General features: G+C 43.5%; 3 protein-coding genes across 3 annotated transcripts; 1 reads left to right on the top strand and 2 right to left on the bottom strand.

Annotated features, from left to right (window-relative positions):
• Positions 1-453: 453 nt before the first annotated feature.
• LOC100275561 (uncharacterized) lies at positions 454-4132 on the bottom strand. The gene is made up of 2 exons (NM_001149615.3): positions 2676-4132; positions 454-958 (listed from the first exon to the last, which is right to left on the bottom strand). The coding sequence occupies exons 1-2, from the start codon at positions 4077-4079 to the stop codon at positions 740-742; spliced, it is 1623 nt and encodes a 540-aa protein (NP_001143087.1). The 5' UTR covers positions 4080-4132; the 3' UTR covers positions 454-739.
• Positions 4133-4609: 477 nt separating this feature from the next.
• Positions 4610-8621, top strand: LOC100382694 (uncharacterized). The gene is made up of 8 exons (NM_001175418.1): positions 4610-5108; positions 5858-6074; positions 6638-6798; positions 6882-6947; positions 7158-7321; positions 7577-7691; positions 7992-8174; positions 8268-8621. Exons 1-8 carry the CDS (start codon positions 4662-4664, stop codon positions 8418-8420), a joined length of 1506 nt encoding a protein of 501 aa, NP_001168889.1. The 5' UTR covers positions 4610-4661; the 3' UTR covers positions 8421-8621.
• A 1116-nt stretch (positions 8622-9737) lies between these two features.
• LOC100286373 (uncharacterized) lies at positions 9738-11928 on the bottom strand. Its single transcript, NM_001159260.2, has one exon. It carries the CDS (start codon positions 11687-11689, stop codon positions 9944-9946), a length of 1746 nt encoding a protein of 581 aa, NP_001152732.2. The 5' UTR covers positions 11690-11928; the 3' UTR covers positions 9738-9943.
• Between the last annotated feature and the right edge of the window lie 10829 nt (positions 11929-22757).

Below are 22757 nucleotides of genomic sequence, written 5' to 3'. Positions count from 1 at the left end.
GCGTCGTTAAGACAACAATTTATTCGTCCTCATATTCAAACTTCACTCTACGATCAGTGTAGTCTACGATGGAATAAACATATGAGTAAACTATTGAACAGAAATAATTGAAATTTTACCACTTGAAACATTACTGCTTTTATAGTTACCTGCTTTTATAATTACCTCTATAAATTGTGGATCCATCCGTCTATAAAATCTATAAAATGTAAGTCTGCTTTTATAGTTACCTGCTTTTATACTTACCTCTATAAATTGTGGATCCATCCGTCTATAAAATCTATAAAATGTAAGTCTGATGGCAACTTTAGGATGTGTTTCGAGGTGATGACAAATATGGGGGTGATGGCAAATATCAAATTCTCTCTGCTGAACACGGTCTAAGAGTACCCAAATGCTTACCTCGCCTAACTTTAAGCTGTGACTGTTGAGGCAGTAAACCAAACATGCCCTACATCTATAACGCCAACACAATCGCATTGATTTCATTCTTGTCTAGCCGAGCCATGTGAGCTGGCTTACAACATTAGCAAAAACTGGGCAAACAGAAGACAAGCAGGCACAACTGCTATCTTCGTTGCCAATTGCCATAGGCATAATGTGAACATTCAGTATTACAAGCCAGGAAATGTATATGTATATCTATCGTGCACTTCATTCTTCTCGTACTGCTGTACACATGGATTTTCTAGGTAACTGGCTGTCATGGAGTTTTGCACGCAGTCGCTGAGCCAACAAATTAGCCAACTGACCCCTCAAGTTTAAGGTTCATGAGTGCGTCCACCTCCTGTGCGAATTCATAGGGAAGGTGCTCGAAAACCGATCTGCAGAATCCACCAATCATGGCGGCAACAGCCTTTTCATGATCTACCCCTCTTTGCTGGAAATAAAATAGCTGATCCTCTCCGATTTTGGAAGTGCTTGCCTCGTGCTCAACACGGCCACTAGTGCAACCCACCTGTTATCAACCAAGTTTTGTCACATCGATAGGGCACAAGGTGGGAAAAACTTATGAAGTTATACTCAGAATGGACACTGAATCCATGCTAGGATGAAATTCAAAAACTAATGGTACTAGAGGATGCCATATTCTCAGTGCTTGGTTCATCAGAACGCTAGAGGGGAAACACCACTAGTTTGCCGGTGACAAGACAACCTGTGTTTGCCATCAAATACTCATGCATCACAGATTCATGGGATATGAGAGAGAAGTAGAGAACACAATTATCTTGTTCCATCTCCACAATGTTGAACCTTCCTTAGTATTCAAAGTTCAAACCATATGCCTTACTTGCAATTGCAGTTTCCAAAAATCACATATTTTATCACTTGCTTTTATAAAGTGACATCAGAGAGATACTATAACTAAAATCTGACATTGAATCAACTAAATAATTGCCCATCAAATCTTAAAGTGCATGCCTTTGATACTACTGACAACTAACTCATGTTCATGTATTTCACTGCTAGATAAGTGCTAACTGAAAACCATAAACTTCATGATTAAGTCATCAAGTATCTCAAATCCATACCTAAAAAGTCATCTATTCTTGTTATTTCCACGCAAACAGAATTCATGTACAGCCCAGCTGTATTACTTGCCGCAAAGACAAAATGATTTAAGTTACAAACATCAGAACAAATATATCCTGATTATGGGCAGAACGAGTGCCGGAGTCTCCCACGTTAGATAAACTCTTGCATGTCTGTTTTCCTAGTGTTTTCCTTTCTTCAGACTTTTATTCCGTTTCAGTCAATAAGGCTTAGCCTCTAGCATGTGTGTGGTCTGCAGCTTGCGTGTGCATGCAGAGACCGATTCTTCAGTGTGTTAGTTAGCCTTTAGATGCGGCATGATCTTCAGTCATGGGATGGCACGACAGATACGGAGGCATGGCGTATAGTCAGGGTGTGCGCGTCAACTGTAAAACTGCTTCTCAATATATAGTCCAGAAAATGCTGTTGGTTTTTGACAGCACCAAAAACTCGTCTCTCTAGTGTGTTCTTCGTTCTCTGTTCCAGCGAGTGTGTGAGGTGAGAGACCCTGCCAAGCTCGCTCCAACATCCCACATAAGCAGGGTCTAGGGAAGAGATAAACCGAGGCAAGCCTTTCCCCGCAAATGCAGAGAGACGACTTCAAACCCGTGACCTGGTGACTCAGTGAGACAGCTCTAACCACTTCACCAGGCCTACCCTTATAAATATGCCCTAATTATATAGTATTATAATATAACATCAATTTTTCCAATTAAATCTATCATCAAAGCAATGCATATGTTTCTCTGCCAACAAATGCAGACATTTCTAGCTTTCCCTTCTTTCCTTACTACTGCAAAATTTACAAAGCTAGATCAACAGTTTGCTGATATGTAAAGGACCATCTTAGAAGAGGGCAGCATTAACATGGTAAATATATGTCCACGTAATCCTTGAAGAAATATAATTAAATTCAATTTAATTCATGCTAAGGTGATTATACAGTATCCTTGACTTAAATCAAATCATCGGGATTTTTCCTAAGTGTCAATTTAAGCTGAGTCTATATGCTCCATGACATATGCATGTGAGGTAATTATTTACAAGTAGACTAACAGAGCATTAAAAGCCTGTCATATCAGTATATGACACTGCAAGTAAATCTTACATGTCAAACCATGCAAAAGGGAAGAGTGAATTACCTGAATGGTGGGATAGGTGTTCGCAGCCGCATTATCCCCGATCAGCAATGAGTCACACTGTGAAGAATTATAAGCATTCTCCGCACTAGGGTTCATCAGGACCAAGCCGCGGTAGCAATTCCTTGACTTCCCTGCAGATATGCCCTTGGATATGATCCGGCTGCGTGAATTCTTCCCCTTGTGGATCATTTTTGTCCCTGTGTCTGCTTGTTGGCAATCCTTTGTAAGCGCAACCGAGTAGAATTCTCCAACACTATCGTCCCCGATGAGCTCGACGCTTGGGTACTTCCATGTAATAGCAGATCCAGTCTCAACCTGTGTCCATGAGATCTTCGAACCATGCCCTTTGCACCGTCCCCTCTTTGTCACAAAGTTATAAATGCCTCCTTTGCCCTCCTCATCACCAGAGTACCAATTCTGCACCGTGGAGTACTTGATCTCTGCCCCCTCCTCACACACAAGCTCCACAACCGCAGCATGGAGCTGATTCGAGTCGTAAGCTGGTGCAGTGCAGCCTTCCAAATAGCTAACTGTGCTTCTCTCATCGGCCACAATCAGAGTCCTCTCAAACTGACCGGTCTCCTTGTCGTTGATCCTGAAGTAGGTCGAGATTTCCATGGGGCAGACTGTGTCTTTGGGCACGAAGCAGAAGGACCCGTCGCTGAACACCGCTGAGTTGAGAGCGGCATAGTAGTTGTCGCCTGGCGGTACGACGCTGCCCAGGTAACGCCTGATAAGGTCCGGGTACTCGCGGATGGCCTCGGAGATGGAGCAGAAGATGACGCCCTTGGCCATGAGCGCTTCGCGGTGGGTGGTGGCGATGGAGGTGGAGTCGATGACGGCGTCAACGGCGACGTTGGAGAGGCGCTTCTGCTCGGTGAGCGGGATGCCGAGGCGGTCGAAGGTCTTGAGCAGCTCCGGGTCGACCTCGTCGAGGCTATTGAGCTTGGGCTTGGTTTTGGGCGCGGAGTAGTAGCAAATGGACTGCAGGTCCACGGGCGCGTACTCGTTGTCGCTCCAGGTGGGCTCGACCATGGTGAGGAAGCGGCGGTAGGCGGCGAGGCGGAAGTCCAGCATCCACGCCGGCTCCGCCTTAAGCTCCGAGATGCGGCGGACGGTGGCCTCCGACAGCCCCTTGGGGATGGAGAAGGACTCGAAGTCGGATACGAACCCGTACTTGTACTCCCTCTTCAGAAGCTTCTGCAGCGCATCCGCCTCATCCTCCGCCGCGGCGGCCTGGGACGACGACGGAGACGGCTTCTGCGGGCCCGTCTGTACGGCCACAACCGAGAGGCGGCCGCGCCGGCGCAAGTTGGCGCGGCGTCCGGAGCCATAGGACGCGTGCCCTATCCCGAGCTTGGCGGTGAGGGCGCACGGCGAGAAGAGCGAGGAGGAGGAGGCCATGGGTGCGGCAGCCGGGGCGGAGCGAAACCGAATTGGGGATGGGGAGGGAGCGTGCGAGACCGAGAGTCCGAGACCGGGGAACCGGGGGTCGTTGAGTGGCTGGAGCCGTGGAACTGGTGCACGATGCGCGCTGGCGTGTACAGACCGCGTGGGAGGCCGGCATTGGTGAGCGCGGTCCGGGCAGGGCTACGCGGGTGAGGGAGGGGTGGTGTGGCGGCCGAGAGGCAGAGCACGGCACAGATGTGGTTCGCTCCCAACGCGTGGCGGTCTCCAGAGGATCGGGCGCTTTACCGGCTCACCGCAAACGCGGCGGCGAAAGCGCCTTGGTCGATCTCGAACGACCGCCCCTGCAGCTGACGGATCAGGACAGGCAAGAGATGATCCGACGGCCAGCGCCATCCACGCTACTCCGATCTCTCAGGTCTGCAGCCTGCGGATTGAACGGGACCACCGTCCCGGGCCGGCCGCCGACCCACACCCCACCCGCCATGGGCGGCGTCCAACGAAATGCGCTTGTTAATTCGCCTCACTTCTCGCTGTGGTCACCACGCTTCACATCTCGCGCGGTAGCGTCCGACAGGCATGGCCGCCTCCTCCCTGCTCCGGTCGTTCACCCGCCGCAGCTGCGCGGGCCCGAGCGCTTTCGCTTACCGCCACCACCAACGACAGCAACCTTGGTCTCCCTTCTCCACCAGCGCCGCTGCGGTCACGCAGGACGAAGCGGCGAAGAGGTTCCCTGGACTAGGGCCGACGGCGAAGGGGGAGAAGGCCAGGGTGGTGGTGTTGGGGACAGGGTGGGCGGGGTCTCGGCTAATGAAGGACCTCGATACACAAGGCTACGACGTGGTCTGCGTCGCCCCGCGCAACCACATGGTGTTCACGCCGCTGCTCGCCTCCACCTGCGTCGGCACGCTCGAGTTCCGATCCGTCGCTGAGCCGGTCGCGCGCATCCAGCCCGCCGTGTCCAAGTCGCCGGGCTCCTACTTCCTCCTCGCCCGTTGCACCGGCGTCGACCCCGACGGCCACACGGTGAGCCGCCCCCCATTCTGTTTAGGTGTGACCGTGTCGATGGCACCAATAGCTGTTGCTTTCACATGTGTCTGTGGTGCGGCCATCAGTAGTGTTCCCAGATTCTTGGAGAAATGCCCAAAGGGCATTTATGCTAGTAGTAGGCATGTCTGCTTTTTACCTTTTCAGTAGATCGGGGCCTGGTGGTGTATCGGAAGGAAAAGGAGGAATCTATACATCATAAATTCATGAGCATGTTCAGCACTCAGCAGCCTAACATTTTTTACATCAAAGTACAAAGTTCAGGATCAATCATTTGTTCTGGCTCGTTGAACACTATGGTTAGTTTGGATCTTTTTATGTACTGTGAAGCCTTGGATCGTTTCCCTTGAACCAAAAACATTTACAATGCATGAGTGTCACCACTCTATGTCTTGAATGTTTGTGAATACTCTGATCCACATTATGCACATGGTTCATCATTTTTCTAGTTCATCTGGCACCATTAAGTAGTGTGTGCATAGCTTCTTAACTTGCTTCGGAGTTTTTCTGGATCAAAGGTTGATGCTTTTCAAAGAGTTGTGCAAAGACATGGATGTTTTACAAAGTTACTATCTACTTTGATCTAGTATAAAGATATATAGACCCTGTATTAACTTTACATGTCCAGCTGACACAGTGATGCTACATGGCCATTTGCCTCCAACATTTGTTTTTTCTATGTGCAGAAGTTCTGTTCTGTCTATTTATCCACCTCCTTTTTCATTTAGATTGATTGCGAAACAGTTACAGATGGTGAGAAAGATTCCTTGGAGCCATGGAAATTCAAGGTTGCTTATGACAAGTTGGTTTTTGCCTGTGGAGCTGAGGCATCAACTTTTGGGATACATGGTGTTACCGACCATGCAATCTTTCTTCGCGAAGTTCATCATGCTCAAGAGATTCGGAGACGGCTCCTCCTTAATCTGATGTTGTCTGATCTCCCTGGTATGCTTGCTTTAACTTTACTTTTTTGGCATACTACATATGCTAACCACCCCTCACTGGAACAAAACTTCTATGGTACACATTATATCTCATTCTTACTTTCTTAGGGTCTGTTTGGTTCAGCTGTAGATTCCTGATAATCTAATTCTAGCTATGCGCAGTGAGAAATCTGCTGTGAGCTGACGATTGTGGAAAAAACTGAAATTTGTTTGGTTGAAACAACTGTCAACTACAGATTTTATAAGAGAATGACAACTTGTAATATGGATGATAGGTATCTGGAAAATCTGGGGTAGAGGGTGATTTTGAATTGAACTAGAGAAATCTGCCGTTTTGGTTGGGATTCCAGATTTTTGGCAGTGAATCCGATTCAGAAAGCTGAACCAAACACACCCTTGATGTTCTATTTTATAACTGCCTGATGAAGTAGAATCCAGAATACAACCAGGTGGGGACTTAATTTGTTGGGTGTGAAAAAACATAAAGTGTCTTGGCTTTTCATACCTAAATATCCACTTGATTATTGTTAAGCACTGATAGACCAATGCAATATGACTAAACAGGAATTTCAGAAGAAGAAAAGTGCAGATTATTGCACTGTGTTGTTGTTGGAGGTGGTCCAACAGGGGTGGAATTTAGTGGTGAACTTAGTGATTTTATTATACGAGATGTCAAACAACGTTATTCACATGTGAAGGATTATATTCATGTGACCCTGATTGAGGTTTGTGCTGTTGTTTTTCTAGTTTACCGTTTATTTTTTTAACTGAGCACTCTGATATCAGTTAACTTGTCTTATCATTTCAGGCAAATGAGATATTGTCATCATTCGATGTTCGGCTCAGGCAATATGCTACAAAGCAACTAATTAAGGTTAACAGATTCTTCTCTGCATAATGCCATATCACTTTTGCCTACAAGGCTTCCACAGACCAATGTTTTGAAACTGCAGATTTCCAAATATAGCACACTGACAATCACATAGATATGAATGTTATATATCTGCTAATTGTTTGGATGCTGTTATTTCTCATATTATTTGGCATCTGAAAAATAAGATGTTTGTGTATGTTCACCCACCAGTCAGGTGTTAGGCTTGTGCAAGGAATTGTTAAGGATGTGCAGCCCAACAAAATAATTCTTGACAATGGAGAGGAAGTTCCTTATGGTTTACTGGTATGGTCCACCGGAGTTGGTGCTTCACCATTCGTTAAGTCATTGCCATTTCCTAAGTCACCTGGTGGAAGGTATAATTCTTTTGTGTCTGTGAGCATCACATATTGAGTCAGTTATGCATGTTTATGCCTGTGTACACACATTTATACGAGTAACTGTATGTCTATGTACCATCGTATACTGACTGGGAAGCAAGTTAGATAATCTGCACGCAAATTATCTTATGTAGTTTGTGTGGGTATTATGTGTTTGAACTTTGAAGCAAATACTGATGCCATATTACTGTCCTGTTCTAGGATCTTTACGAGGTTTTTCAATGTTGACAGGATCGGTGTCAATGAGTGGTTACGTGTCCCTTCTGTTCATGATGTTTATGCCATTGGTGACTGCAGTGGATTTCTCGAGAGCACCGGCAAGGAAGTTCTCCCTGCTTTAGCTCAGGTAGTACAAGTCAGTTACAGAAATGTGCACAGTACTATGGCGGTATGGTCATCCTGCATTGCTTTCTGAAGCACTGGGAAAAACAGATTTGGGAAGGGAACAAATGAAGGGATATACATGAAAGAAATGAGTTGCAGATATTTCTGTTCCACTTCCGTATTTATATGATTCGGTTGTTTACATTCAGAAGAAGAAATGCTGTTGAGCAAGATTTTTTTTTTCACTCGCCCTTGTAAGATTCTGTGGTTTCTTTGTTTCAGAAGAGATGTTAAATAAGATAACTCTTTTACTCATGAGCAGGTTGCTGAACGACAAGGCAAGTACCTGGCAAGCCTGCTCAACCATGTCATGAAAGCTGGAGGAGGGCATGCAAACTCTGAGACTGAAGCAGATCTGGGTCGTCCACCCTTTGTGTACAAGCATCTAGGCAGCATGGCAACTGTTGGAAGATACAAAGCTCTAGTCGATCTGAGGCAAAGCAAGGTCAGTTATTGGTCGATGTTCTCTGTTTGCAAGCTTTGACAGAGTTTAGTAGATAGTCATGGGTTTACTAAAAAATTATTTCTCCATCGGCAGGAGTCAAGAGGGATATCTCTTGCAGGATTTGTGAGCTGGTTCATCTGGCGCTCGGCATATTTAACTCGTGTTGTTAGCTGGAGGAATAGGTTCTATGTGGCTATCAATTGGCTGACCACTCTCTTATTTGGCCGGGACATAAGCAGAATCTAGAGTGTCTTTGTATACGTACGAACAAGCATATAAGTCGATGTAGAGTTACACGCCACGGTCACTTGCTTGCCACACACCCCTCCGGGGGTCCACTCCTACCACTGTCCCTATTAGCTGTGAATGTAATTCACAGGTGAATTATGAATAAATCTGAGGATACTGCAGTTACTTACATGTGGTGTGAATGTATAATACTCTGTCACTTGTACCACTGTCCCTAATAGCTGTGAATGTAATTCACAGGTAAATCATGAACAAATCTGAGGATAACACAGTTGCTTACAAGTGCTGTGAATGTATAATACTCTTAAAAAAGTCTAAACAACTTGGAACCGAGGGAATATTCGTGTAATCCTTGTCAAATATATGAGTTCGGCTGTTGGACGAGGAGAAAACATACTGAAAATTCCATAGTACAATCTTTAAATAAAGCAGTGTTTGAACTCCAATCCCAGTCTTAGCTGTTGTTGATTGGTCTCAACTTGTCCATGAATTGTTTGTTAAAAAAATTTGCTATGACTACCTAAGGGAGTCTGAAGACTAGTATGATAATAGTATCAAGCTTGATAGGTGACTAATAGAATGAGCTTGATTGGATATTCATTTCGTGTCTCTTTCAACGGTACATATCAAGGAGTATTTATATAGGTTTCACCTTTGTAATTGACTATACGAAGTCTAAAATATCTCTAGATTGTTAGCATACAGTCATTCCTTCATACAAAGGCAATTCAGCTATTTACTCATAGTTACATGTGTTAGGCTTCTTGTTGATTCATGATCTTTGCCTATGAATCTTTGTGCCTCGTGAACAAATCAATTTCTCTTGGTTCTTCATAGTGAAGTCCATCCTGTGGCTTCATTCAACTTCAGACGAAGACTCTTCATCAAAGAAGCTTCGCTCATCTTGAAGCTACATCAAACCTGTCTTCACCAAGGAGACTTCGCTCGTCTCGAAGCTATGTTAAACATCCGACACCTTACTCTAGGTCTTCGCGATCTGGTGAAATGATCCAGTAGACTTTGTCTTTTGTAGGGTTGAGATGGCAAAGTGCATTAGGGTGAATAGTCATTTCTAAAACTAATTCCACCTTCTAGGGTGAATAGTCCTTTCTAAAACTAATTACACTTTATAGTTATTGTCTTTATTGCCTTTTTGTAGGGTCAAGATAGCGGACTAGGGTGGGGCGAACAATCCTTCCTAAAATTAATTACACCTTCTAGTTAAAATATATAGAGTTAATCCTATTCGGTATATCTCTCTATCTATCTCAAGCACCAACAAAAGATACTAATTGAAGCAAGGTATCGAGCTAATGAAAATAACAAAGGCAGTCCATTTCCGATATCATAATGAAAATAACTTCAGGACACATAATATGTTTGAAGATCCAAATTTAAGCAACCTGAAGGAACTGTAAACTGTTTCAGTGAACACATAAAAGAGACGAAACTACAACATGCTACAATGCAGCGAAAGAGGCCAAGTTTGGTTTGGGACAAACACACATGTCAAAGAGGATTCAGTTCATCCTGTGTCTCTTGTTCTGTTGGAGGCTTCCACCATCCACATCCAATGAACCTGATGCATTGCTCCTCCCTCTCCTCCTCAGGGATCCCGAAGAACCTGCATTGCTAGGCTCTCCTGCACTTTCAGAGATACCACCATCCCCTTGTATCACAGCAACAGTGCTTGAATTAGACGCTTGGTCTGCAGAAGGTGCACCCGCAATGCGAGCTCCATCGACTGCTGGCTCATTATTTTGAAGATTCGATGATGAAGCAGATCCTCTATATTGGTTTGGTGAAGCGATTCTTCTAAAGTCATCACTCATGGCACCAGCTGTGTTTGCAATGCCAAAAGCAAGACGTTCCAACAATTCAAGTCGTCTTGAATTGCTTCCTGCCAGACGTTCCAACAATGCATTGTTTCCTGTCAGAATTTCTGATGGATTGTTTCCTGTCAGACCATTATCAGGGGGGCTAGTGGAAGAACCATCAGGACGGCTCAAAGCTTCTATTTGAAACCGCCTTGCCCTCATCCTTGAGGCCAATGCCAATCCACTTAGGTGATCATGTTGACGAATGTCATTTATTTCTTGCGTGGCTGATTCAGATGGCCCTTCAAGCCTACTCACGCTGCCCAGGATCTGCTGATCCAGAAGACGCCTCCATGATGACAGTATCCCATGCGCCTCACCAAGCCTTCTTGAGATAGGTCGAATATGGTGGAATTGCTGCCAGAAGCTTTCAAGGCGATGTCCATGTGGCCTCGGCGGGATTGTAGGACCTGGTGACTTCCAGTCCTCCACAGTCTTCTCTGCATCAGAATTCCCTCGACCATATATTGGAGTAATATTTGCCTCAGTTACCTCGCCTTTGCAGACTGGGCATTCCTTGTGGCTGGAGTAAACATTCAACCATTGATACAAGCACGACCAGCAGAAGAGATGGCCACAGGAAGTGACTACCGGCTCACTAGCCATCTCAAAGCATATGTTACACTCGAATGCGGTGGCAGTCTTGCTGCGTTCCTCAGAGGAATTCTCCGGGGCACCTAATTCTAAGCCATTGGGAGCCACCTTGTTTAATTCATTAGCATCAGCTGCAGGCTCATGCTGGGGCACTGGCTCGGTGGCGTCCTGCCCAGAAGGGCGAGCCTCGGAGCTGAGGGGTGGAAGGTCAGACCTGAACCGCCTCGTGCGAAGCCACCGGCTTCCAGTCTGCTCGAGCAGCAGCCCGCACCGAGCGGCGGTGTCTGGGAAGAAAGATGAAGAGGCCGTTGACGAGGAAGGACGCTCTTCCCAGCCCAGCAGTTCGTTGGCCCGCACCAGCGGGGGCGGGGGCGGGGGCGGCGGATGGAAGGCGTACCGAAGTTCCCGAATTCCCTCTCGGAGCCCCGAGATAAGCGAATCCGGAGGCGGCATGTTCCGCGGCCCAGGGATGAGCAGTTCCGGAGGCTGCATGTACGACATATGCGCATCCGGAACAGGCGAGTCTTCGGGGTTGTAGGGAAAGTACACCTCCAGCGGAAGCGGCGGAGGGGAGAGGTCGGCGCGGGAGTGGGTGTACGGCGGGTGCATGGACTCAGGCGGCGGCGGCGGTGCGTCGACGGACGCTGCGGAGGACGAAGGAGAGGAAGGCATCGGGGTGCTGAGGGCGAGATCGGAGCCGAGGTCAGAGCGGCGCGGGCGCGGGGTGCGGGGGGGACCGAGGTAAAGGTTCAGATCCATCCTCCCACTGCTCCCCACGGCCTCATCGGCGTCCATCCGACGGCGAACCGCGCCCCCACAGTCCCACCCCCGCCCCGCCGACTTGGCGCGCACCTCAGCGAGGCCGGGGGCCGCAAGAAGCAAACCCTATCTAGGCGCACGGACACGGCGCCAGGGTCCGGGTCATGGGCGGAGGATCTGGGATGCCCTAGCTGCCTCTGTCGCGAGAATTACCGAGCGTCAGGGACGCAGGGTGCGGCGCCGGCGATGAGGGGAGCGGTGGCGGCGATTGGGATAGCGGTCTAGCGGACGCGCGGTCAGGAGGTTTGCGGCAAGCGGTCTCAGAAAAAACTAGGGCTGGGTTTGGAGCTGGTAGATTAGGCTCGGTTCAAATCATATTAAACCTCCTTTAAACATAAATAGTTTATTTTTATCATAAATAAAATAAATAAAATTACTAAAAATCAGCAACATATTTTAATTTATATGTAGCATCGGATAAAAAATTAAGAAAATAAATCAATAATATAATAATGTAATAGTATAGTATCATATTATTATATCGGCTCGGATTCATTTAGGCTGAGCTCGTGAGTCATAAAAGTAGACTAAGCTCACACTCACGAGCCTCTTCAAGTTTAAGCCGATTCGCGAGTCTTGAATTTTTTCGACCTTTAGAATTAGTTTAGGCGTTTAGCAACTCCAATTTCTAAGAGATTTTTTTCTAAGAAAAATTAAAGTATTTTTTCGACCTTTAGATTATAGGGCAGTCCACTACGGTGTAGTATATTTGAGGCACTTGAGATGGTGTCCTATAGTTTTTTAACAAAATTTGTTGAATTGAGGCACTGTTGGAGTGATTTTTCCTGTGTAGAGCCCTATATTTCGATTTGAGGCATTAGTTTGAGGCATTGTTGGAGATGCTCTTAGTGTTTTTTTCTTCTACTCTGCCTCTGTGATATGATATCGCCCGCGGTAGAGGATCCCGCCGGGCATAACGGTGAATCCGTGATGCAGTCCAGAAACTGATTGACCGTTAGTCTTTTTTCACCCGTTTTTATATAACAAACGAGGTATCAAATTATCATCATTATGAAATGAAGTTTCGTGATTTACCTTGATAAATATTAATATTATTTTGTATCCTTTTAAAAATTATGACGGTTTGTTTAGGATAAATTTCCTTTCCTTATATTTTCAACACGAAGGTGGTGGTGGTATTTATAAACGCAGTTAGTTGTATTATAAAATTAGTTACCTCTTGGCCAGCTTTCTAAATCTGATAGCCAGGGCGCTACTTCCATCATGATCTAAAATTGAGAGGAAACCTGTGATTTTGCAATCTTGGACTCTGCCGACATGTTTTCAATTTTCACAAATAAGATAATTCAAAAGGATGCGTTAAACACAAGTAGCACAAGACAAGCAATGATCGTTCTATTTAAGTTGTCTCTAACTTCTCTATCTCATTCCTTATCTCATCCTCTATTTCAAACTTCACTTTTTAAACAGTGTTTCATCTACAGCTCTGCGTCCCCAGATTTACCTAATCCACCGAAAACAGCTTTAGTTCATGTACTAAAAGCATGTTACAGAAATATGGTGGCTATACTTGTCAATGGAAGCATCATCTTCATCAAGCTTCAGAAGTCGGTGTAGAGTACCACACTAAAATACAGCTACGATAATGGACATTCTGGAATCTGGAGTGAAACGCATAATGCAACCACAGATAAAATATGTATCTTTAGCAAGAGAGATTTTGTTTAATTAGCAACAGTAGTTTCCTTTCACCAGGCGACACCACACAACATGTGTTCTAAAGTCTACCCCGTCATGGAAAAAACAGGCGACTCAAGATGTGTTCTGAAGTCTACCACTCTACCCCATCACGGGAAAAAGGAAAACAGAGATGTGCTCTTCCATACTCCACTTTCGCTTGTTTTCCTGGATGCTTCTATTTACTCCAGCATCAGGATCCCACCAAACAGGGCAGGCGATTATTCTTTTGAGCTGATAATGTCAAGAATCTGCAATACATGAGTTAAATGGTTAAAAGATAGATATACGATGTGTAGAATTTCAACGGAAACACTATGATCAAAGGCTGAGGCGAAGTGAGATGGCTGAAGATTACCTTATCAGCGAACTGGCGAAAACCTTGACGTTCCATCACTTTCTCCCATTCCTACAGATAAATTAATGTAGATATTTTTTTTTAACCGGAGAAACTCCATTTCTATTACTTGCATAACAGAAATACAAAGTACGGACCGGCTGCCACAACAACCAAGCACCCATACACATCGAGAAAAACATAACCGACCTGATTCAGGTCAAGGAAATCTACCCGGCAACGTCTAAATTCACGACATCAAGCAGAAAAGACATTAACCAAAAGGAGCCAGAGAACATCATCAGGCTGCGACACAGCGCACAAACCATAAGGTAGTCTAGACAGGACTGACAATAAAAAAGGGGACCCAAGCCACAAATCAGCCATCCAGCATCCAGATACCGACGGTTACTCCAAATCCATCTTCTGGACGTCATCATCAGCTTGCCCTTGAATTTCTCTCCCAGGATTCCTCGCATTTGCAGCTTTCAGCAGAAGCTTGGCCCCGTCCTGAAGTAAATCTTGCAGCTCTTTCTTGCTCAAACCTGCCCAGTTAAAAATCAATGCACAAGCATGACACACAATTTCAACAGGAGAGCTGACCACAATGTTTTGAAAGCACACATTATTCCTGGCTTTCCAAATTGCCCAACAAATGGCAGCAGCACAAACAGTGCTAATTTCTTTGGCATCACCCAAATTACTATCAAACCAAAACCAGCATTGATGCAAGTTTCCAGGAACAACATTAGAATTAAAGCATTTAGCAATCATTCCCCACACACATTTGGTTGTATGACAATTAAAAAAAAGGTGAGTGGTCGATTCAAACTCATCACAGAAACCACAGGAAGAATTTCCATTCCAATTTCTCCTAATCATGTTCTCTTTGGTCAGCAGCACATTATTTTCAAGTAACCACATGAAAACCTTAATTTTTGGAGGTGTTTTTCCTTTCCAGATATGTTTCAGATATGGACCATAAGTACTACAAGTAATATTATCATATAAAGATTTCACAGAAAATTCTTTACTTTTACCCCATTTCCAGGAAACATAGTCTTCTGTTTCTTGAAACTCAAAATCCTGGAATTTTTCCATGATTTTGTCCCAATTACCTCTGATATCATTATTCAACCATCTACGAAAATCAAGATGTGCATTCCTTTCCCTAACATGCTGGACCAGAATAAATTTATCATTGCACATCTCATATAAATCTGGTTCAGACATAGCTAGAGGAATCTCATTGAGCCAAGGATCCTCCCAGAATCTAGTTTTATCACCAGATCGAGTGATAATTTTCCTTCCAATTACATAGTAATCTCTTATATTCAACAGATTGTGCCAGACTTGAGAATCAAACAATTTGTGACTAACATTCATGATACTGTCACCATGAATATACTTCTTTTTCACAATTTCTTGTCAGATTCCATTTTCATATTCAAGTTTCCACCACCACTTGCACATAAGGCAAATATTCATGACTCTCAAATCCTTAATGCCGAGTCCACCATTTTTCCTGTTAGCACAAACTCTATCCCATTTAACCAGGTGGTATTTCTTTCTATCTCCTCCACCTTGCCACAGAAATTTTTTCCGTTTAATATCAAGCTTTTTGATAGTAGTGCTAGGAAGGAGATACATCGACATATGATAGATGGGTGAATTGGATAAACAAGCATTAATCAAAGTAATCCTCCCAGCAATGGAAAGAGAACTTCCCTTCCAGCTATCCAACCTTTTGTCAAACTTTTCTTCCAACTTTATCCAATCTGCAATTCTCAGACGGGAAGGACTAACAGGGACCCCAAGATACATCATGGGGAAAGAGCCCAATTGGCAATCAAAGAGATTCACATATTGCATCTTAGTATCATCATCCCCATTGATCACAAAAATTTCACTTTTCATAAAATTGATTTTTAATCCTGCCATCATTTCATAAATGTACAAGAGCATTTTCAAATTTCTAGCCTTGGACAAATCATTCTTCATACAAATGATAGTATCATCAGCATATTGTAACAAAATCACACCATTTGGGATCAAATGCCTACCCAAACCATTCAAGACCCCATTAGCACAGGCTTTGTCCATCATTCTAGCGAGGCTATCCGCCACAAAATTAAAGAGAATAGGCGAGAGAGGATCTCCTTGACGCACTCCTTTGTAACTCTTAATATATTTACCAATCTGATTATTTATTTTCACACTAACAGTGCCACCCTCGACAACCATATGCATCCACATCATCCATTTATTGCCAAAACCCCGATGTTGAAGGCTAAAGAATAAAAAATCCCAATTGACTTTATCATAAGCCTTCTCAAAATCCAATTTCAAAATAATACCAGTCTCTTTCCTTTTTTTAGTCTCATGCATAATTTCATGAAGAATCATAACACCAGTCATTATATTTCTCCCTTTGATAAAAGCAGTCTGATGCTCACTAATCAACTTCTGAGCATAAGGTTCAATTCTTATGGTCAAGACCTTGGTAATCAACTTATATAAGCAGTTAAGAAGACAAATAGGTCTGTACTGTTGAATTTTGGTAGCTTCTTTGATCTTAGGAAGCAGAGTAATGATGCCATAATTAAGTCTACTAACATCTAACTGCTCAGCATGAAAGTCCTGAAAAAGACTAACAATATCATTTTTAACAATGTCCCAACAAATCTGATAAAATTCAGCAGGAATGCTGTCAGGACCAGCAGCTTTATTTTTCTCCATCTGAAAGAGGGCCTCTTTAATCTCTTTCTCAGAGAAATGATCACAAAGCACATTATTGTCTAACTCATTCAGCTGCTCAAGACCATCCCAAACCTCCCTATCAATTTGGAACATATTTCCAGGAGCAGGACCAAACAAGCCAGAATAGTATTCTGTCGCGTGAAGCAAAATATTCTCATCCCCAAATATTTTCCTATCTCCATCTTCAAGAAAACTTATGTTGTTTTTCCTTCTACGACCATTCGCAATACGGTGGAAATACTCATTATTCCCATCACCATGAAGGAGCCAATTTTCATGAGCCCTCTGCTTCCAGAATAGCTCTTCCTCATCAAGCATCATCAAAATTTCAGTCATAAGAGAACATCTATAATCAATCTGATTACTGTTCAAAAGATCAGATTCTTCAATTTCTTCCAATTTTTTCAACTCAGAAGCAATCTGATCCCTTCTCTTTTTTTATACCTTTGAGATTCCAATCCCAACCTTTGAGGTATTGTTTACACAACTTCAATTTTTGTTGAATCTTATCCAAAGTACTTTTAGCTCTGCAAGGTTTACTCCAAATCCTCTCAATAATCTGTTTAAAATCTGGATGTTTTAACCATCCAATCTCAAAAACAAAAGAGGAATGCATTTTTGCGCTCAAATTTCCAGAATCAACAACAAGAGGATTATGATCAGAAATATTTCTGGGAAGCTTCTTAACCTTAACAAGAGGAAATATGTTTTCCCAACTCCCACTCATCAGGACCCTATCCAATTTAACCAAAGTGGGCGTTGCATGATTATTAGACCAAGTAAATCCACCAGAAATCATATGAATTTCCACCAAATTGTGCTTATAAATCAAATCATTAAAAGGAGCAGAATGCTTGTGTAAAATATGATCTTTATTCTTCTCATAGGAGAAACGAATAATATTGAAATCTCCTCCCACGATGTAAGGTTCTCTACTATTATCACAGAACTCATCAAGCTCTTTCAAAAAAATATTCTTATATTTCTCCTGAGGAGGACCATAAATCACCATAAGATTCCATTTACACAACAGAGCTTTATCCCAGTAATTCACCTGGAGAATGTGATTACCTTTCTTAAAAGATCCCACATCAAGATCATCAATTCTAGAACCCACAAGAATGCCTCCAGATTTCCCTTTAGCAGGGGACCAAAGCCATAAGTAATCACCAGAGGGATCCAATTTTCTTGTGATGAATTCATCACAGTCCCCAATCATAGTTTCTTGTAGGCCGATAAACTGAAATTTATATTGACTAATCATGTGTCTCATAAGAGGGGGCGAGGGGCAACTCCTTTCTTCCTGATGCCTCTACAATTCCAAAGGAGACCTTTCATTTTGAACCGTTTTTATTTGTATTAATATCATCAACACTTTTTGGGATTTTCCCAGTGTTTCTGATTTTTTTGTTGAGGCCAAGATTTTCTTGTGCCTTGCCTTTGCAACCTTTCTTAATTCCTTTTCTGTATTCTCTTTTTTTTCCTGGATTGTACCAAAATGAAGTCATCTGTTTCAGATTCTTCATTGACTTGACTCCCGAAATTCTCATCATTTCGCTTAACCATATTATCCACCTCTTTTTTCTGTAAAATCTTAGTTTTTTTCTGACCCAAACATTGTCTAGCTAATTCCATTTCTTTGAGTAACTCAATAGATTTCATATTTTGCTCATTTATATTAACTCCCATTTTCTTGCTAATATCAATAATTTCCTTAGAAGCTAAACAGGAAAAATTAGGTTCGGGAATACAAGAATTACCTTCCAGATTCCTTTTCACAGCCATTCTTCTGTTCTTCTCTTCAATTCTGATACCCATATCTTTTTTAAGACGTTCACTGACCCTTCTCACCGGGATGGGTGAAGGCATAAATTTCTGATTATCTTCATGAAAAATAACGCCATCAATTTTCTTTCTTTGATCCGAAAGATCTTCACCTTCCTCTTGCGAAACATTCACAAGCGAGCTACCTTGAGTACCGGAAAACAATTCTTCAGAATTATCAACTCCTTTCTCATTGGTATCAAGTTCTTCAATAATGACAGAGCATTTAGAGGTTTTAGTCTGGCTTACACTCCTAGAATTCAAGTTGTCAACTGAGTCAGCCTGTATATTCCACATAGTATGGCTATTTGATCCAGATCCACGATTTTTCATTGCCATAAGCTCCTCTCCAAGAAGATCACTATCATCATCTTCCTCGCTATCAGTTATATGCACTTTGTTCTTTTCTTCACCAGAACAACTGGAATAAGATTTGCCAGTTTTACCTTCTTCAGCTCCTACATTTTTTCCTTTGCTCACATTCTTGTCAAGCCCTTGCATTTGATAAGTGTAACTTTGAGATTTTCTGTTACACTCATCATGCTGTTTAGTATTTCCATCCTCCAAGTTCCCATAATCCACTTTCTTATCTTTCTGCATTTTACCTTCATATTTGTATCTTTTAGCAGCTTTCTGATTAGAATCATCAATTCTAATCCCAGTCTCAAGAAATTGTTCATCCTCTTCCGAGTGTATCTCCCTTTCAAAGAAAAAATCATACAAAAACAATCCAAGGGAGCCTTCCACAACACCGGGAACAGTTGTGGCATCCCTGCAAGCAATTCTAGCTCTCACATATTCATTTCTGAGTCTAGTCCTTTCATCAATTTCAATCACCTTACCCACGAGCCCACCAACTTTAGCAATTGTCACCAGAGACCTTTGTTCCATAGGAATGCCACTAATTCTAAACCACCCTTTTTGCAAGCAACCTTTAGCATTAACAGCAGGTGTCCAAGGATCAGTTGTAATCTGGGCTTTCGCTCTTCTCATGCCTAAAGGTCTAAAGTATCCAAGATCCCCTATCATTTTAGGATCTGGAAATCTCATAACAAACTTATTGTCTCCCACAGATCTAGCAGACCACCGCCATAAATTCTTGCCTAACATGTTCATGAATTCTAATTCAATCTGTTTTTCACTAACATTCCCTTGAACAACAGTGATAATAGCAGTGCTGGATTTTTCTTTAATCATCCGATTATCCACTTTTTCTTCAATATAGAAAAAACTCTGATCCTCAACTTGTGTCGCACAAAGTTCCGGACCAAAATTCCAAGGCAAGCATTTTTTGCAATCAAACACAACATGATCATCACAACCACAAATGTCACAAGGAAAGCGATGTCGACAATCCTTAGTAAGATGATTTTTAAAGTGACAAAAAGCACATCCAGATCTATCCAGATTAAAACTGCGAGTTACCTCTTTTTTCACATGCAAATCTTTAGGACCATATTCTCCCATAGGATGGGGATTTTTTTTCCAACTATCTTCATTCTTTTCTTCAGATCTGTTAACTTGACTTTCCCAGGGAGATGGGTTACCTTGATTCAAGGTATCATCCCCCTCTTTCATATTCGCCTCCTCACTATTGCGACCACCTCTTTGATTTTGAACATCACCATCTTCGATACGCCTCCAGACGTGATCGCGGCCAGAACCCCGACCATACCCGCGCGCAGCTCCACGCCGACCAGCTCCTCTTGGTTGCATCTTCACAACAACGATCGGAGCTCTCTTAGCTTTCACCACACTAGCATAAGATCTCTGAGATTTCCCCCAGAAATGCCCAACAAACCTTTTGATTTGTGGTTTTGGGGCGAGCACAGGGGGAGAGCCGCAAGCAAGTGATTTAGGGTTTGAAGGGAAGGACAAAAGAGCCAATTCGGCGTTATCAGTCCACAATATACCTGATTCAGGTTTTTTCCCCAAAGCCCCTTAGCTTTTTCATTAATCTTGGGCACCACCTTACGGTTTTCCACAACACACCCCCTAGATTCCTGAAATTGAGGTAAGACAGTATCGCCCCGGGGAGGCGTGATCCAGGAAGGAATCTTGTTACCATGAAATTTCCAGGTGATAGTCGCCTAGAGGGGGGTGAATAGGGCGAAACTGAAATTTACAAATATAAACACAACTACAAGTCGGGTTAGCGTTAGAAATAAAACAAGTCCGCGAGAGAGGGTGCAAAACAAATCTCAAGCAAATAAGGAGTGTGACACAAGGATTTGTTTTACCGAGGTTCGGTTCTCGCAAACCTACTCCCCGTTGAGGTGGTCACAAAGACCGGGTCTCTTTCAACCCTTTCCCTCTCTCAAACGATCCCTCGGACCGAGTGAGCTTCTTCTTCTCAATCAAAACCGGGAACAAAACTTCCCCTCAAGGGCCACCACACAATTGGTGCATCTTGCCTTGATTACAATCGAGTTTTGATCACAAGAACAAGTGAGAAAGAAAAGAAGCAATCCAAGCGCAAGAGCTCAAAAGAACACGGCAAATCTCTCTCGCTAATCACTAAAGCCTTGTGTGGAATTGGAGAGGATTTGATCACTTGGGTGTGTCTAGAATTGAATGCCTAACTCTTGTAAGTGGTTGAGAAGTGGAAAAACTTGGATGCAATGAATGGTGGGTGGTTGGGGGTATTTATAGCCCCAACCACCAAACTAGCCGTTTGGTGGGGTTGTCTGTCGCATGGTGCACCGGACAGTCCGGTGCACACCGGACATGTCCGGTGCGCCAGCCACGTCACAAAAGCCGTTGGGTTCTGACCATTGGAGCTCTGACTTCTGGGCCCACCTGGATGTCCGGTGCGCACCAGACATGTACTGTAGCGTGTCCGGTGCGCCAGCATGGGCGTGCCTGACTTCTGCGTGCGTTGGCGCGCATTTAATGCGTCCGCAGGTAGCCGTTGGCGCCGAAGTAGTCGTTGCCCCGTTGTTACACCGGACAGTCCGGTGTACACCGGACATGTCCGGTGAATTATAGCGGAGCAGCCGTTGTGAATTCCCGAGGCTGCCAAGTTCCAGAGTCGCGTCCTCTTGGAGCACCGGACACTGTCCGGTGTACACCGGACAGTCCGGTGAATTATAGCGTGCCCGCTCTGAAAATTCCCGAGGCTGAGTAGTTCAGCGCGAAGTCCCCTGGTGCACCGGACACTGTCCGGTGGCACACCGGACAGTCCGGTGCGCCAGACCAGGGAGCCTTTCGGGATGCCTTTCGCTCTCTATTTTGAACCCAACATTGGTCTTTTTAATTGGCTTGTTGTGAACCTTTGGCACCTGTATAACTTATACACTACAGCAAACTAGTTAGTCCAATTATTTGTGTTGGGCAATTCAACCACCAAAATTATTTAGGGACTAGGTGTAAGCCTAATTCCCTTTCAATCTCCCCCTTTTTGGTGATTGATGCCAACACAAACCAAAGCAAATATAGAAATGCATAATCAAACTAGTTTGCATAATGTAAGTGCAAAGGTTGCTTGGAATTGAGCCAATATAAATACTTACAAGATATGCATGGATTGTTTCTTTGTTTTTAACATTTTGGACCACGTTTGCACCACATGTTTTGTTTTTGCAAATTCTTTTGTAAATCCTTTTCAAAGTTCTTTTGCAAATAGTCAAAGGTAAATGAATAAGATTTTTACGAAGCATTTTCAAGATTTGAAATTTTCTCCCCCTGTTTCAAATGCTTTTCCTTTGACTAAACAAAACTCCCCCTAAATGAGATCCTCCTCTTAGTGTTCAAGAGGGTTTTGATATATCATTTTTGAAATACTACTTTCTTTCCTTTTTGAACACAATACCAATTTGAAAATCTCCAATTTTAAAATTAGGTGGTGGTGCGGTCCTTTTGCTTTGGGCTCATACTTTCTCCCCCTTTGGCATGAATCGCCAAAAACGGAATCATTAGAGCCCTAAGAATTACTCTCTCCCCATTTGGTCATAAATAAATGAGTGAAGATTATACCAAAGACGGAGTCCTTTTGCTTGGTGCTCATGCTTTCTCCCCCAAAAATGGAGAGTTGCTTGGAGTGACGGCGAAGGGTGAGTTACGGAGTGGAAGCCTTTGTCTTCGCCGAAGACTCCAATTCCCTTTCAATATACCTATGACTTGGTTTGAAATAGACTTGAAAAACACATTAGTCATAACATATGAAAGAGACATGATCAAAGGTGTACAAATGAGCTATGTGTGCAATTTAGCAAAAGAAGTTGCGCGAATCAAGAATATTGAGCTCATGCCTAAGTTTGTTAAAAGTTTGTTCATCAAGAGGCTTGGTAAAGATATCGGCTAATTGATCTTTAGTGTTAATGTAAGAAATCTCGATATCTCCCTTTTGTTGGTGATCCCTAAGAAAATGATACCGAATGGCTATGTGTTTAGTGTGGCTATGCTCGACGGGATTATCCGACATTT

This window comes from Zea mays, chromosome 8, assembly GCF_902167145.1.
Source record: "Zea mays cultivar B73 chromosome 8, Zm-B73-REFERENCE-NAM-5.0, whole genome shotgun sequence".
Classification (NCBI taxonomy): Eukaryota; Viridiplantae; Streptophyta; class Magnoliopsida; order Poales; family Poaceae; genus Zea; species Zea mays.
The sequence above is the reverse complement of the archived record's forward strand: the minus strand, read 5'-3'. Positions and strand labels throughout refer to the sequence as shown.